The following is a 15,322-nucleotide window of genomic DNA, read 5'->3' on the forward strand; positions in this document are numbered from 1 at the left end:
ACCAATATTGGCAGAATTTCAGATGGTGATGAGGAGGCACACAGGTGCAAGATAGATCAACTACAGCCTTGCACTCAACATCAGTAGAACTAAGGAATTGACTGTGGACCCCAGGAAGGGGATGTTGAGGGAAGATACACCAATCCCCATCGAGAGATCAGCAGAGTAAAGGGTAAGCCATTTCAAGTTCATCAGTGTCAACATCTCTGAAGATCCATCCCATACCCAGCATATTGATGCAATTACAAAGGAAGTACAACAGCAGCTATATTTCATTAGGAGCTTGAGGAGGTTTGGTATATCACCAATGACACTTGTGAATTTCTATTGATATATATTGGAAAGTATTCTAACTGGCTGCATCACTGAGTGGTATGGAGGGGCAGTGCACAGGATCAGAAAAAGCTGCAGAAAAAGGTAAATTCCCCAGGTATAAGGAGTTACAGATAAGCAAGGAAGAGTGCATTGCAGTCTTTCCAAAGGCAAGTGACGAGCCAGCCCCAGAATTAACTTGACAGTGGATTAGACCACACTTCTGAGGCTCATCACATGGTAAATATTAGAGACCCAAAGCCTTTGTATCCAACTTCCCAAATATTCAACAAAAAGATTGATATAAAATATCAAAATGAAGTTTCATTACAGATTTTAAAAAATAATTATCCGATTTTAAATACCAGAAATCACAAATACATACAAACTCTCTCAACTGAGCTTAATAAAAATGCTTGAATAAACTACTGTTCTAACTCATGGTTTTCAAAGTTCAAAATTTATTATCAAAGTATATATATGTCACCATATGTCACCCTGAAATTCACTTTCTTGTGGGCGTTCACAGTAGAACAAAAAGATACAATAGAATCAATGAAAAGCTACACACAAAGACTTGATGGCCAATGTGCAAAAGAAGACAAAATGTACAAATACAAATAATAATAATAATAATAATAATATAAATAAATCATACTGAGAACACGAGTTGCCGAGTCCTTGAAAGTGAATCCATAGGTTGTGGAATCAGTTCAGAGTTGAGGTTAGTGACTTTGCAGCTCAAGTGCTCACTGGTAATCAGCAGTGTTTTAGTTCAGGACTCTACCTTTGCATGGGAGTCTGCATGTTATGAAGATAAATACCAATAATTCCATACAGAATGTTCAAGCCAGTGAGAAGACTTATTTTATCATGACCTTTAGTTCTTCCTTGGAATTGGATGTGCACTGCACGGCTCTCAATTGCTCATTTTTGCTTACAAAGTATTCTAATATCATATAGATTGTAATTCAAACAGTAACAACAGTCAAGTGCTGGATTGGAATAAAGCATGCAGGTTGGAAAGGCGGAAGATTTGCCTGCTGCCTTAACTGAGAACATTTTTTTTTCCAGTGAATCTAGATGTTTTACACTGGATGCCCAAAATCAAGGCTATGATTGGGTCAAATTAGTGAGTGACCCCATTCTTTAGCACAGTCTATAGACATAATCTGATGGCAACATATCGCCTGCTAAGGTTCATAGGTGACTTAGGGCCACTTGAGTGAGGTATCAACCTCTTCCAATGTGAGTCAGTACTTATAAGAGAAAGGAGGGAATTTGGTCAGAGAAAGAAAGAAAGAACACCTGCCAGACACAACATTCTTTGTTTCATATATCATCTTATAAATATTCATTCTGGATGAAAACTTGTAATCCTCCCAACAAATTTCTGGTCTAATCAAGTCTGGTGAGAGTCTAGCAGAGAGACCACAGATATAACAGGGTGTCAGAGCATCAGTTTGTTGGAACTTTGTAAATAGAGGAGACTCCATTTTCTCCAATACAATGTCAGGAATGTGGGAGGATGAATGTTTAGGCACAGTCATGTAATTTGACCTAAATGTCATTGGCATACCTTGTATACCAAGAGATAACAGAAATGTTAATTGAAAATCACGGGGATTAAAAGTTGAAACAAAATACCACGCATGCTGGAAAACTATAATAAAAATTATTTTTACTATAAATATTTAACAAGTCATTACTTTAATAAATAGATCATTAATCTGAAGGTAATTATTAGTCTTTGCACAAGCCGCCTGACGCTGCCGAATAAGTCCCAACCTTTTCTACTTTTACTTCAAAAACGTAAATAGTACATGTATGATTTTTTTTTAAAGTTCACTCCACCATTAAGGTGGTTAACACATATTACAATACAACATGGTTACAGGCCTTTGGCCTAACCAGTGCACACCAGCCATGATGCTCACCCAGCTCTTGGCCCAATTTCTTGCATTCGGACAATTATCTGTTCAAGCTCCACCCCCTCCATGGTACAATCCAACTACTTCTTAAATAATACTATTGTACCTGCCTCAACCATTTCCTCTGGCAGTTCATTCTGTATACTCAGCAGTGTCTGCATTAAAAAAATTGGCCCTGAGGTGCCTTAACATTTCACCCTGGTCTTTGATTCTCCTACCCTGCAGTAAAGAAGTTCCCTCAATTGCAAAAGTTAAATAACGTTTGGCAGGCTCCCTATTTTGGCAGATGTGCTCGGTAACACAAGCACCACACCAATTTATCTAAATAATCAAACTCATCTGATCCTCTCTTAATTTGGTTGGGTCGGACAGGAGAGCCAAATTCCTGTACTTACTCTACGTGTCAAGAAGGCATTCAAGTTTAGTATGTTCATTAATTAGTCTTGACAAATAATTTTATTTTAAAAAGCCTGAGAAATGGAAAATAATCCCCACTTTAAAAAGGACATTGGTGCAAGCTGAGATTTTTCTAACTTTTATCAAGACTGCACTGTACTATTTTTTCCTCTACAAGATTCTATAAATGTTAGGGTGAGTAGTATAGGATACCACATCAAACATTTACTCAATGAATTCCAGAGCATTACTCAAAACAATTATGCATCGATTAATTGCTGTTATAAATATTTCCACATAAAACTAAAAAGTAGCAGCTTAACAAGGGGACATTGTAAGGCTAGGCTATTCACTGTGTAGAAAAAGCTGCATTATTTTCCAGTGATTAACTGGCTAATGCAGTTACTGCGTCTTTTCAATGTAGCACAAGTTCAGTGCATTCAATATTTAACCGAAACAAATGCCAAAAAATTCTTCTGAAAGGTCACTGACATGAAACCATCACTCAGTTTTTTTTTCCCTTCATACGTGCTGAGTATCACTAGCACTGTCCTGTCTGTTTTTATTTTTGATAATCCACTGCCAGAAATGCAGTCACATTTGATGAGGCAAATCAATGACCTGTGACACTTAACGGGTGCCAATTGGCAGCTCACAATGATGATCATTATCTGAAAGATCCATTGATAATCCTTTAGATAGGATGGAGGTCTAGTCATGAAACAATGGGGATGCAGGCAGTTGAAATAGGGCAATCTTAAAATAGGTGATTAGTTTCGCTGGGAGGGGAATGACTCTAGTCAAAGAACTTAAGGCATTGCAGCAAAATACTCTCTTCAGCCAAGATGTTGTGCTAATCTTTTAACCTACTTGAAGATCAATCTAACTTTTCATCTTAAATAGCCTTGCACTTTTTCTATTATCCAGGTACCTTTCCAAGAGATTTTAAGATGCCCCTATTGTATCTGCCTCTATCACCACCCCTGAGAGGATGCACCAATCACCCAGCACTCTCTGTGCAAATAAATTTACCTCTGTCATCCCCCCTATACTTTCTTCCAATCACCTTAAAATTATGCTTCCTCTTATTAGCTATTTCCACACTAGGAAAAAGTTCCTGCCTACCTGATAATTCAGATAGGAGAGAGGAGTTGTAATCAGGGAAGAAGCCTAGAGACAATATTAGTGGATTGTTGGGTTATATGGGGTGATTAATGGCTTAGTCAATCAGGGCTGAGTGACAGCTAGTAACGACAACAAACCTCTTTTCTTAATCAATCACCAGAAGACCAAGTATGCTTCTTGCAGCTCTAAGTACAGGTAATTATCTTCAACCAATGCACCATTTTAATGGCAGCTGCAGCAGCTCCTCTGAAGAATTGCCTGTTAAGTCACTGCAGTCACGGTTTTCAGGTTTGCATTCACTTAGTAAAGAGAATCAAGCACAATGTAAACCTGACCTGCCTGCTACTGGATCATACAAACATATGTATTAAGAGCAGAAGTAAGATGACTTAGCCCCTCATGTCCGCTTTGTCATTTAATAAGATCATGGTTTATCTGATTGTAACCTGAACTCCACATTCTGAAAGTAAATTATCATTGGTTACCTTCCACCTCCTTGTGCATCATGAAATCTACCTGCCTCTGCCTCAGCATAAAACTTCGCTTCAGTGTCCTTTGATGCAGTAATGCATATAACCCTCTGAGACTAAAGAATGCCTCACATCTCTCATAAATAACCAGCCCTTCATTTTAAACAAGAATCCTAATCTATGTTCTTCCACAAAAGAAATATTCTAATCATATTCACCCCATCGTAATACTTCAAAATCTTCTGTGTTTCAATTATCTTTCATCTCACTCTTCCAAACTACATCAGATGCAAACCTAGCTTGTCAAAACTTCAATCATAAGACAACCCATCTATTTTTGGAATTAGTCAAGTCAACTGGTTACAATCATTAACATCCATCCTTGAATGCAGAGCCCAATATTGCACTTAGTATTCTAGGATCTCATGCAAAATGCTGCGGGAACTCAGCAGGTCAAGTAGCATCTATGGACAAAAGAAGGCTGAGACCCTTCATCAGGTGGTATATCAGGACTAGTAGTCTAGGTATTCTAGGTCGCACCAATGCTTTAAATGACTGAACCAGAACGTCCTTAATCCAACTCCTCTCACAATATATGATGACATTTACTTACCTTTCCTAATCACAGCTGCACATGCAAAATTAGACTTTCATGAATCATCCATTAGGACATTTAAAACCCTCTGCTCCACATAGCTCTGTAATCTCCCACAATTTAGATTATATTCTAAAATTTTGTAATATTCTACAGCTTTAAATTTGCATTTGAACGCAATACACTTACAGTATTGGCATAAATACGTGGCTTTGGCAATCCATCCACTTTAATATATTAAATTTCTTTTCTATATCCCCTGACCAGTTGCTACTTAACTCTTGCCTCGGCATCTAGCCTCCTCTCCTTTCCACCATCCAAATTAATGTTTGGTTCCAGGGGGAATTTGATCTATGCATTGTCAGAATCACCAAAAATCACACGATTTTGGAAACCCATCTTTCTCCCTCAACTTATTCACTGGAAATATTAGTTATGGCAGTGAAAGATGGACTGCAATGTTGCTGCATGGAAACGCTCATTTCTCTATCTCGCTATAATTGTTCCTTTGCCCCTTGCACTTGGTATAGCAGCTTACCTTGAGCAGAGTCAAGCACTCAAATAATCCTTCAAACAAAATATTTTGATGGATTTTAAGCATAAGTGATTTAACTACATTAGCTATTAAAATTTTGAAGCCAGTTCAAAATTACCTTACAGGGAGGAAAATAGATTTAACTTACTAGTCAGTCTTGTGAATGAGTAATTAAACAACATGCTGGAATCTGGATTCTTGTGGATAAAATGAGAAAATTTTAATTTTAGCCTGCTTGTCACTCAAGAATAAACTCTTTAGTTTTTCAATCTTTTAGGGATCATTTGCTTTCCCTCCAGCCTTATTCTGATCTAATTGGCTGTTTGAAAGCTTTAGATTTTTTGTGATCGCTTTGAGATAAAGGTGAAAAGGAACACATAAATAGAATTAACCTGGCCAGCTGTGTCCAATATGTCCAAGTATGCAGGATTATCATCAATTCGTACTTGAGTCTTGTATGCATCTTCTGCAAAGAGAGTAAAACACACTTTTAAAATAGTTGATCCTTTGTGGCTTATGGTCCCAGCTATTAATCAAAGAGTAACAACTAGTTCATTTTGATATACATCCCTTTTCAGGAACTGCACATTTCCAAATGTTTGTCTTTTTCCATCTGAAAATAAAATGATTTAGAAGACGAAAACTTTCTTCTGTTTTAATTAGAAGCTCATAACTTCTAAATTATTTCATCTTTTGCAGAAATCTTTTTAAAAATCTGCAATTAAATACTGAGAATAAACCAATGTATACTCTACTAAATGCAAACACAAGGAAATCTGCAGCTGCTGGCAATTCAAGCAACAACAAAATATTCTGGAGGAACGCAGCAGGCCAGGCAGCATCTACAGGAAGAAGCACAATCGATGTTTCGGGCTGAGACCCTTCATCAGGTCCTGACGAAAGGTCTCAGCCCGGAACGTTGACTGTGCTTCTTCCTATAGATGCTGCCTGGCATGCTGCATTCCACCCACTATACTCTACTAAAGAGTGTTCTGTTCTCACCAGTGAATCTCCAGTTTGCAGATTATTTGGTTCTAGTAATGGTAATTTAGATAAATCACAAAATTATGAGTACAACTTTGTCCCATTCCTCAGAATACAACATGGAAAATGAGCAAATACAATCTTCAAAAAATACTGACTGCACTCTTGGTTCCAGAATTCCCTGGCTGCTAATTTTACTTCCAACCAAAAGAGGTGATTGTTTCAGGAACTGATTCAATTCAAGGTCTAATGACTACATTTGGATTTTGATATTAATTCTATGCACAAGTTTCATCCAGTTGCCAATTCTCTGAACTAGAACTTAGCAGTATTGGCCATACACATTGAATCACGCACATGGAAACTAATTTTAAAGAAATACTGCCTTTGTAACAGTCAGTTCTATGTGTTCTGTGTGCTGTTGCAAACACCCCAGTGCCAAGCGAGATATCAGCTTCTTCTTTTGTTTCATTGTTATCCACCTTGTATCTCAGGACACTGATTATGGAACAAACATTTTATTGATTGTTAATTATAATAAAATAGGGTTTTAAATACCCTTTCCATAGATTCCCCTTTGGCATTGCTACTGAATGCAGCAACAAACTCATCTCAAGGTTGTCATTATAAAACCTCTGTCCTATCCTCATATCCAATAGTCATTTGTCATCATCCAGCTGTTCGAGGTTTTGTACTGCTGTGTTTCTTGGAGCATTTCACTGGGATGAAAGTGACATATGGATCTATTGTCTCTTCCTTCCAAGCAAAGAAAACACTTTACCAGGCACTCTTTCAAGAAGATAATACTCTTTTGTCTAAGGTCTATGTGGAATTGTTTAAAGTACTGTCTTTTCTGAGTGAAAATAATATTTTGTTGGTTCTCCGCAAAATGACAAGTAATCATACAGCTTTTATAGCTTCTGCTACTTCAGGGTTCAGGAAAGATTGCTGTTATATTGACCAGCACCGCAAGCAGACTGACCCTCATAAAAAATTATTATTAAAAAGAATGAAGCTGACTCACTCTGGTCTTGTAGGTATTCACATAACAGACTACTTGAGTAATTTGTATGATCAAAGATTGTGCTGGGTTAATTAGCATTGAATTTCTATTCCTGCAGGTTAGTAACAACATTTATTTTATGAATTGCTATGTATTGTGTTACTATTTATCTTCCAGACACAATATTAGAAAATAGTTTGCCAAAGGATGGGACAACTACTATTGCTCTTAAATTGTGGAATTCCTGAAGCATAAATGTGTGCAGTGCAAAGGCTTTGACAGTTAAGACCATTGCTTCACACAAAGCACTCATATCAATGGATACTGACCATAATACATGAGTGATAGCTGTTTATTGGTGCCAAAAGGCTGCAAGATCAAAACACTATATTTTTCTTCATATCTAAATGTATCCAGTTCTGAAAGCAAGTACCTATTTTGTGTCAAACCTTTCCAATAGCTTTTAGTTATATATAACAAAAACTATGTTGCATTGAAGCTTTGGTAAGAACAAAGGACCAAAGCATCCCTGAAGACGTACCCGGCAGAGAAGCTGTAAGGAAAGCAATGATCTAATTGTAAAAAAAAAAGCGTCAAATTGCTCAAGTGCATGGATAAATTAACAGGATTTTGTAAAGTTAATATCAGAAGTTCCTATGTTGTGGTTGAGGAATCTTAGGAGAAATGGTTTGAATTCAGATATGAGTGCAGAATTGAAAACTGTAATGATACATTTTAACCTGTAGAATATTAAAAATTTAAAATGTATATCTTTGGATTAATCTCCAATGTGAACCGAGGTTCTGCAGAAATAGTTCATTTCACTCCAAGTCTGTAATGACTGATATATTTTTTGAGAAGGTAATCAAATAGCTTGATGAAGCAGGGTGATAGATGTCTTTAATGGATTTTCATAAGGTACTTGTCAATGTCTCAAATAATAGGTTATTTAAGAAAGTTATGGTACTTGAGATCTGAGATGAAACAATTAATTGGATTAAAGTTGATTTGGTGCGAGGAAGGATGATTTGGTTTCTGATTGGAAGTCTATGATGAGTGGTGTACTAAGGCGATCAGTGCTGGAACTATCGCTGTTTGTGATATACGTATCTGAACAACACGGATATGAATGACAAAGTTGAATGTCACATGTCTGATATTGTCTGTTAGTATCAATGACAACACACCTTAAGCTTGCTAACAACCAATTGGCTACAGCTGCGAGTGCCTACGCTCCAATCCTAGACTCACCAGACGATACTAAGGAGACTTCTATGCCAACCTAGACCGCACACTGTCAGATATTCCCAAGGAAGATAAGGTCATTCTTCTTGGAGACTGCAATGCTAGAGTTGGCAGGGACAGCAACCCCTGGAAAGGCACAATTAGGAAGGAAGGTGCTGGCAACATCAACTCCAGTGGAATGCTCTTACTCTCCAAGTGTGCTGAACATCTGTTCTACCACAGAAATAAGATGAAAACTTTGTGGATGCATCCCTGACTTGGCATCTTATAGATTTTGTCATTGTTCGAAGGAGGGATTGCAGCAACATAAAGAACACAAGAGCCAAGATCAGTACTGATGATGGCTGGACAGACCAGCGGCTTATTCGCTCACCAATGACCATCAAAATCCTGTGGAAGGGTAGAGTGCAAAAGAAGCTGAGCCATCCCAGGTTCAACATCAAGAGCGTAAAAGACACAGCAAAGATACAACATCTCCAGGCTGCCCTCTCTGAAAGACTTCCAAAGCAGTATCCAAAAGACATTGAAACACACTGGACCATACTGAAGACCACCACCCTTGATACTTGTAAAAACATCATTGGATACAAGAGCAGGAAAAACAAAGATTGGTTTGATGAAAATGACAATGAAATAGAAGAGTTCATCAACAACAAAAGGAAAGCTTTCTGTGCCTGGCAGACGGACATCAAACTGCAAGGTACAAAGAGAAACTAACTCTAAAGCTAAGGCCACGGTCTAGTAAGGGAAATAAAGAATCAATGGTGGACTGAGAGGGCCCTAGAAATAGTGCAGCTTGTTGATTCTGGTGATATCAGGGGTTTCTTTATTGCTACCAAGGCAGTGTATGGCTTGAACCATCGTGGCCTAAACCCCTTTCACTCCAAGGATGGACAAAAGCTGCTGAAGGACAATGATGCCATCAATTCTCAATTGAAGGAACACTTTCAGGAACTAGTTAATTGTAACACCACTGTTGATAGTGAAGTAATCAACCAGCTCCCACAACAACCCATGAAGGAGGACGTGAGTAAGCCTCCACGAATCAAGGAGGTGCAGACGGCTTGCAAGAAATTGAGGAACATCAAAGCCACTGGCCCTGATGGAATTCCAGCAGAAATCCTCAAGGAAGGTGGCATGGAACTTTTAAATCATATTTATGACCTGCTTGTCAAGATCTGGGACCAGAAGATTCCAGCTGAACTCAGGGATTGTTACAGTCTTCCAAAAGGGTGACAAAGCTGACTGCAGAAATTATAGAGACCTCTCCCCCCCACCTCTCTACTACAGGAAAGGTACTCACCTAAACTTTATACGACTAGCTTTCACTTCTGGCAGAAGATCTCCTGCCTGAGTCTCACCACGGCTTCAATCCAGCCAGAAGAACATCTGACATGATTTTTACAACACATCAATAGCAGCAGAAAGCCCAGAAACAAAATCTCCCACTTCATATGGCTTTCATAGACCTTACAAGAGCATTTGACTCTGTAAATCATCCTGCCCTTTGATAGGTACTGTCCAAAAACGGGTACCCAGAGAAATACCTCAAGATCCTTCAGCTTTTACACAGTCATCAGCAACAGCGGCTCTGAAACAGAACCTTTTAAGGCTAAGTTCGGGGACAAACAGGGGTGCATCATTGCCCCAACACTGTTTGCCATTTTCATTGCAACCATTTTTCACCTCACAGGTCAAGAACTCCCACATGGAGTCCAGATTCACTATAGGACAGACAGGAGGGAGCTTTTTAACCATAACAGGTTCAAGTCAAAGGGCAAGGTGTCAACTACTTCCATCATGGAGCTCCAACATGCAGACAATGTCATCATAGCTCACTCTGAGGAGGATCTGCTGTGCATAATGGATGCGTTTGCCAGAGCGTACAACCTCCTGGGACTTGATCAAAACATCAAGAAAACCCAAGTCCTGCACCAACGTCCTCCAGATCAAGGTCCTGAATCTCCAACCATCCAAGTTGGCAAAATCCCTCTGGAGAACACTGATTGCTTCCCATGTCTTGGCAGCCTTCTTTCTTCAAGAGCCAACATTGACCTTGAAATAAATTGCAGAATAGGCTGTGCAAATGGAGCTTTTGTCAGGCTAAGAAAGAGAGTTTTTGAAGATTGGGCTATCAAGACTAAAACTACTAAGTTTTGAGTCTATAAAGCTAAAGTCCTCCCCTCCTTTCTATATAGAGCGGAGTTATGGACAACATACAGCATACACATAAAATCCCTAGTAACTTACCATCAAAGATGCCTCTGAAAGATTCTGGGAGACAGCTGGAAGAACAGGTACACTAACTCCAGCATCCTGGAGGAAGCTAACATTAACTCCATAGCCACAATTGTGACAACACCATTGTGATGGGTCGGCCACATCATCTGTATGTCTGACTTCCAGCTCCCGAAACAACTCCTTTTTGGCCAACTCAAGGATGCAAAGCGCACTCCTGAAGGGCAGAAAAAGTGGTTCAGGGACAAAATCAAGACCCAGCAGAGGAAGTGCCAAATCAACCTGAATGGATGGGAGAAATTAGTACAGGATAGGGAAAGCTGGAAAAGGGCTGTCTGTGAGGGAAATGGACAGCTTGAAGAATACCTCCACCATGCCACTGAGACTAAGCGGCTTCAATGTAAGGAGAGACTGGGAAGGCCCAACCAGCTACATCCACCACTTCAATGACCTACAGCTGCCAACACTGCAATAGGACTTGTGGATCATGGATAAGCCTCTTCAGTCATCTCATGACCAACAAGTGACCAGATTGATCACCAGGAGAAAAATCATACTTGACTACGAGTAATCGCTGATGATGATGATGTCTGATATGAATGTCAAAGCAAGTTTGAGAATGACACAAAAATTGGTGGTGTTGTCGATAGCGAGGTTGGTCACTGAAAGCTGCAACAGGACATACATCTGTTGGAAAGCTGTGCAGAACATTGGCAGATGGAATTAAATCCTGACAAGTGCAAAGTAATTGATTTTGGATAGCCAGACAGTGGCAGAACATATACAGTAAATGGTAAGGCACCAATGATTATTGACAAAAAGAGAGTTTCAGTGGTCCAAGTCCATAGTTCCCTAAAGGTTACAACACAGGTACAGAGGGCACTAAAGAAGGCAAATAAGAACATAAGAAATGGGGACAGGAGCAGGCCATCTTGTCTGTTGAGCCTGCTCCACCATTCAATACGATCATGGCTGATCTGGCCTAAACCAAAGAATAGAATGTTATAACTGGAAGGTAATGTTGCAACTTTACAAACCATTGGCTAGGCTGCACCTGGAGGATGGTATGCAGTTCTGGTCAGGTTCTTGACCCAAAATGTCGACTGTTTAATCCTCTCCATAAATGCTGTCTGACCTGCTGTGTTCCCCTCCCCCAGCATTTTGTATGTGTTCCAGCATCTGCAGAATGTCTTATATTTATAAGAAGGATGTGGTTGTGCTGAAGATGGTGCAGAGGAGATTACCAGAATGTTGCATGGACTTCATTTCTAGGAGAGATTAGATAAGCTGAGCTTGTTTACACTGGGGCAAATGAGGTTGAGAGGTAATCTGATGGCAGTATCTAAGAACATGAGAGGAACAGATGGGCTAGATATGTTTACCCATGGCATGGGTATCAAAGCAGAGGGTATGTATTAGGGTGAATCATAGAAGTTTTAAAGGAGATCTTGACAAGTTTTTTTTTACACAGAGAGTGATTGATAGACTATTAGGTGGAATCAGATAGAATTACTACATATAGGAAGTATGCAGACATTTAAATAGTCAAGGCATAGAAGGAGAAAGTCCTTATATGGACAAATGGGATAAATGTAGGTGGGCAAAATTATCAGGAGAGATGTGCTAAGCCACTGTGACTATTTCTATGTTTTACAATTCTGTGACTGAATGTATTCCCAGCATATAATCTTCGTATCTAATTTGTCCACCATCTACAGTCCCTCTATTTAATTTTCAGTCAGTGTACAGAAACATTGTGTTCTAAAGCTTGAGACATAGTTGAAACAGAGATCTATTCTAATGTTTAAATGTTGAGGTCCAAGGAATACCTAATAATTGTTTTTGCTGTTAAATTCTGGATGGAAACAGGCAGCTCGTTTGCAAAATGAGATGAAACAATGGCCTCTGTCCCCTTTCAGCAGCTGAGTACAATGCTCAATGTCTTAATGATACGGTAAAATTTGAGATCTACAGTAAAAGGCAATGGGATTGTATAACAAACATAAAGAAAATAGTGAGTTCCAGGTCACTGCAGAATGTATGGATTCCAAGTGGAGGGAATGTGTGGGTTCCAGGGCAGTGAGGAATGTGTGTGTTCCTAGACTATAGGGAATGTGTGAATTCCAGGACTACGAGAATATGCATGTTCTAAGTCTGTGAGGAACAGGTGGGTGGCAGGACTGTGGGGAAATAATGTGTTCCAAGACTTTAGGAACGAGTGGGTGCCAGGGCTATGGGAAACACATGGGTTCCGGGTCTGTGGAGAATGTATGGGTTCCAAGACTGTGAAGAATGTGTGGGATCCAGGACTGTAGGAAATGTGTGGATTCCCAGAATGTGGGGAACGTATGGGTTCCAGGACTGTGGGAAATTTGAGTTCCAGGACTGTGGGGAATGTGGGGAATCCAGGACTGTGGGAAATATGGGTTCCAGGACTGTGGGGAATGTGGGGAATCCAGGACTGTGGGAAGTATGCAGTTTCCAGGTAGTAGAGAATATGTGGGTTTCAGAATTTTGGGAACTGTGTGTGTTCCAAGATACAGGGAACATGGTTATTCCAAGACTGTGGAGAACATATGTGTGTACTAGTGGTCCTGAGAGTGAACTGGATGAAGTCACTTGAATTAAGGAACTAGGTTTTAGTAAGTATCATAGCCTTAGAAAGTAAGGGTATTTAGGACACCCAAGTGGACTCACCTTTTCTGAGCATACAATGGTAACAGGGTACTGCTTGGACAGACCAACTTTAGGAAACAGTGAATTGACAGCTACAAGGAACTGATGAAGAAAGAGAGAATGAGAGCATGCAAAGCAGCATCTCAATGTGTATTGGGTGTATTTCAGAAACGACATGGATAACAACTAACAGCTTAATGTCTTTAGAAGAAGAAAAGCCTGTGGTGAACTACATATACCTGTCTGGACTGCTCCTGTGGCTCCTCCCACAGACCCCTGCTGACTGCTCCTGTGGCTCCTCCCACAGACCCCTGTATAAAGACGACTGAGGCCTGTTGCCCAGCCTCATTCCCCAGGATGTAGTGCTGTTCATTCTTCCAGTCAATAAAAGCCGATACCTCGCTTCTTACATCTCAGAGTGAGTTATTGATGGTGCATCAAAGCCTTCACTATGTGATCAGCTCATATGTTTAGATCAATGTAAACTCAAGGAACAGCAATTTGCCTTCCATCTAGCTGAACTGCAGTCCTTGGGACTCAATATTGAATTCAACCATTTTAGTTAACCAGTCATTCCTATTTGTGTCAGAACTGTTTGTTCTGATGGAAGGTCATCTGCTGCAATATTACTCGGTTTCTCTCGTTCCACAAGTGCTTGCTGATTTGTTGACTACATGTAACCTTCCTTTAGAGTTATAGAGTCACATTGCACTACAGCACATCAACCTATCTAGTCTATACCAAACTGTTATTCTGCCAACCTGCACCTGGACCATATCCCTCTAAACCCCTATTGTCCATGTATCCATGTACCTATCCAAACTGATATTAGATGTTGAAATCAAACCTACATCCACCACTTCCTCTGGCAACTCATTCCACACTCACATCTCAGAGTGAAGAAATTCGCCTCAAGTTCCCCTTAAATATTTCAACTTTCACCCTTTACTTAGTTCTAATTTCACCCAATCTCAGTGGAAATAGTCTGCTTGCATTAACTCTTAACTATATCCATCAAAATTTACCAAATCTACCAAATCACCTTTCATTCTCCTGTGCTCCAGGGAATAACATCCAAATACATTAAACCTTTCCCTCTGACTCAGGTCCCCAATTCACAGCAACATCCTTGTAAATTTTCTCAGTACTCTTTCAATCTTAGTGATATCTTCCCTGTAGGCAGGTAACCAGAATTGCACACAGCACTCCAAATTTGATCTCACCAATGTCTTATACAACTTCAACATAACATCCCAATATGTGTATTCAGTACTTTGGTAAGATATTATCAATAAAACATACAAGAGACATTTAATGTGCACACCAAATGCTGCATCCCTTTACTTCCATTATGAACAAACCAAAAACATTCACCTCACACTGATGTCATTATAGAACATAGAAAAATATAGCACAGTACATGACATTTGGCCCACAATGTTGTGCTGACCCTTAAACCCTGCCTTATGTCAGATACTGTCTCATAAAGTGAACACAAATCACTAACAGTGTTTGTGAAGTATATAGAAATGTTTCCATTATGAACAATATGTGTCATCTATCAGCCATTCCATTACCTGACAGAATTCACCAAAGCTGGCATTGCGAGTCCGTGTGGAGCTCATATGAACCGCATGGCTCAGGTCCTCTGTGCCCTGGTTGGAGTAACAGCAGGTACCTCTGGCTAATACTGGGTTGGGCTGACATGTACATGATCATGTTATGGTGCAAGGGGTACAGTAGTGGAACCAATCAGGTCTTGGTAGGCCAGTTTAAGGCGATCTACAGAAATACATTTAGGTTTACCCTTCC

General features: G+C 39.7%; 1 protein-coding gene across 2 annotated transcripts in view; it reads right to left on the reverse strand.

Annotated features, from left to right (window-relative positions):
* LOC140737730 (GTP-binding protein Rit2-like) overlaps positions 1–15,322 on the reverse strand; it is a 324,036-nt gene that overhangs the window by 172,767 nt on the left and 135,947 nt on the right. For both annotated transcript variants that reach the window (XM_073064315.1, XM_073064316.1), the window contains exon 3: positions 5,757–5,830. In XM_073064315.1, the coding sequence (XP_072920416.1) occupies positions 5,757–5,830 (74 nt within the window). The remainder of the gene's footprint in view (positions 1–5,756; positions 5,831–15,322) is intronic.

The sequence above is a fragment of the Hemitrygon akajei genome, chromosome 13, assembly GCF_048418815.1.
Source record: "Hemitrygon akajei chromosome 13, sHemAka1.3, whole genome shotgun sequence".
NCBI classification, from domain to species: domain Eukaryota; kingdom Metazoa; phylum Chordata; class Chondrichthyes; order Myliobatiformes; family Dasyatidae; genus Hemitrygon; species Hemitrygon akajei.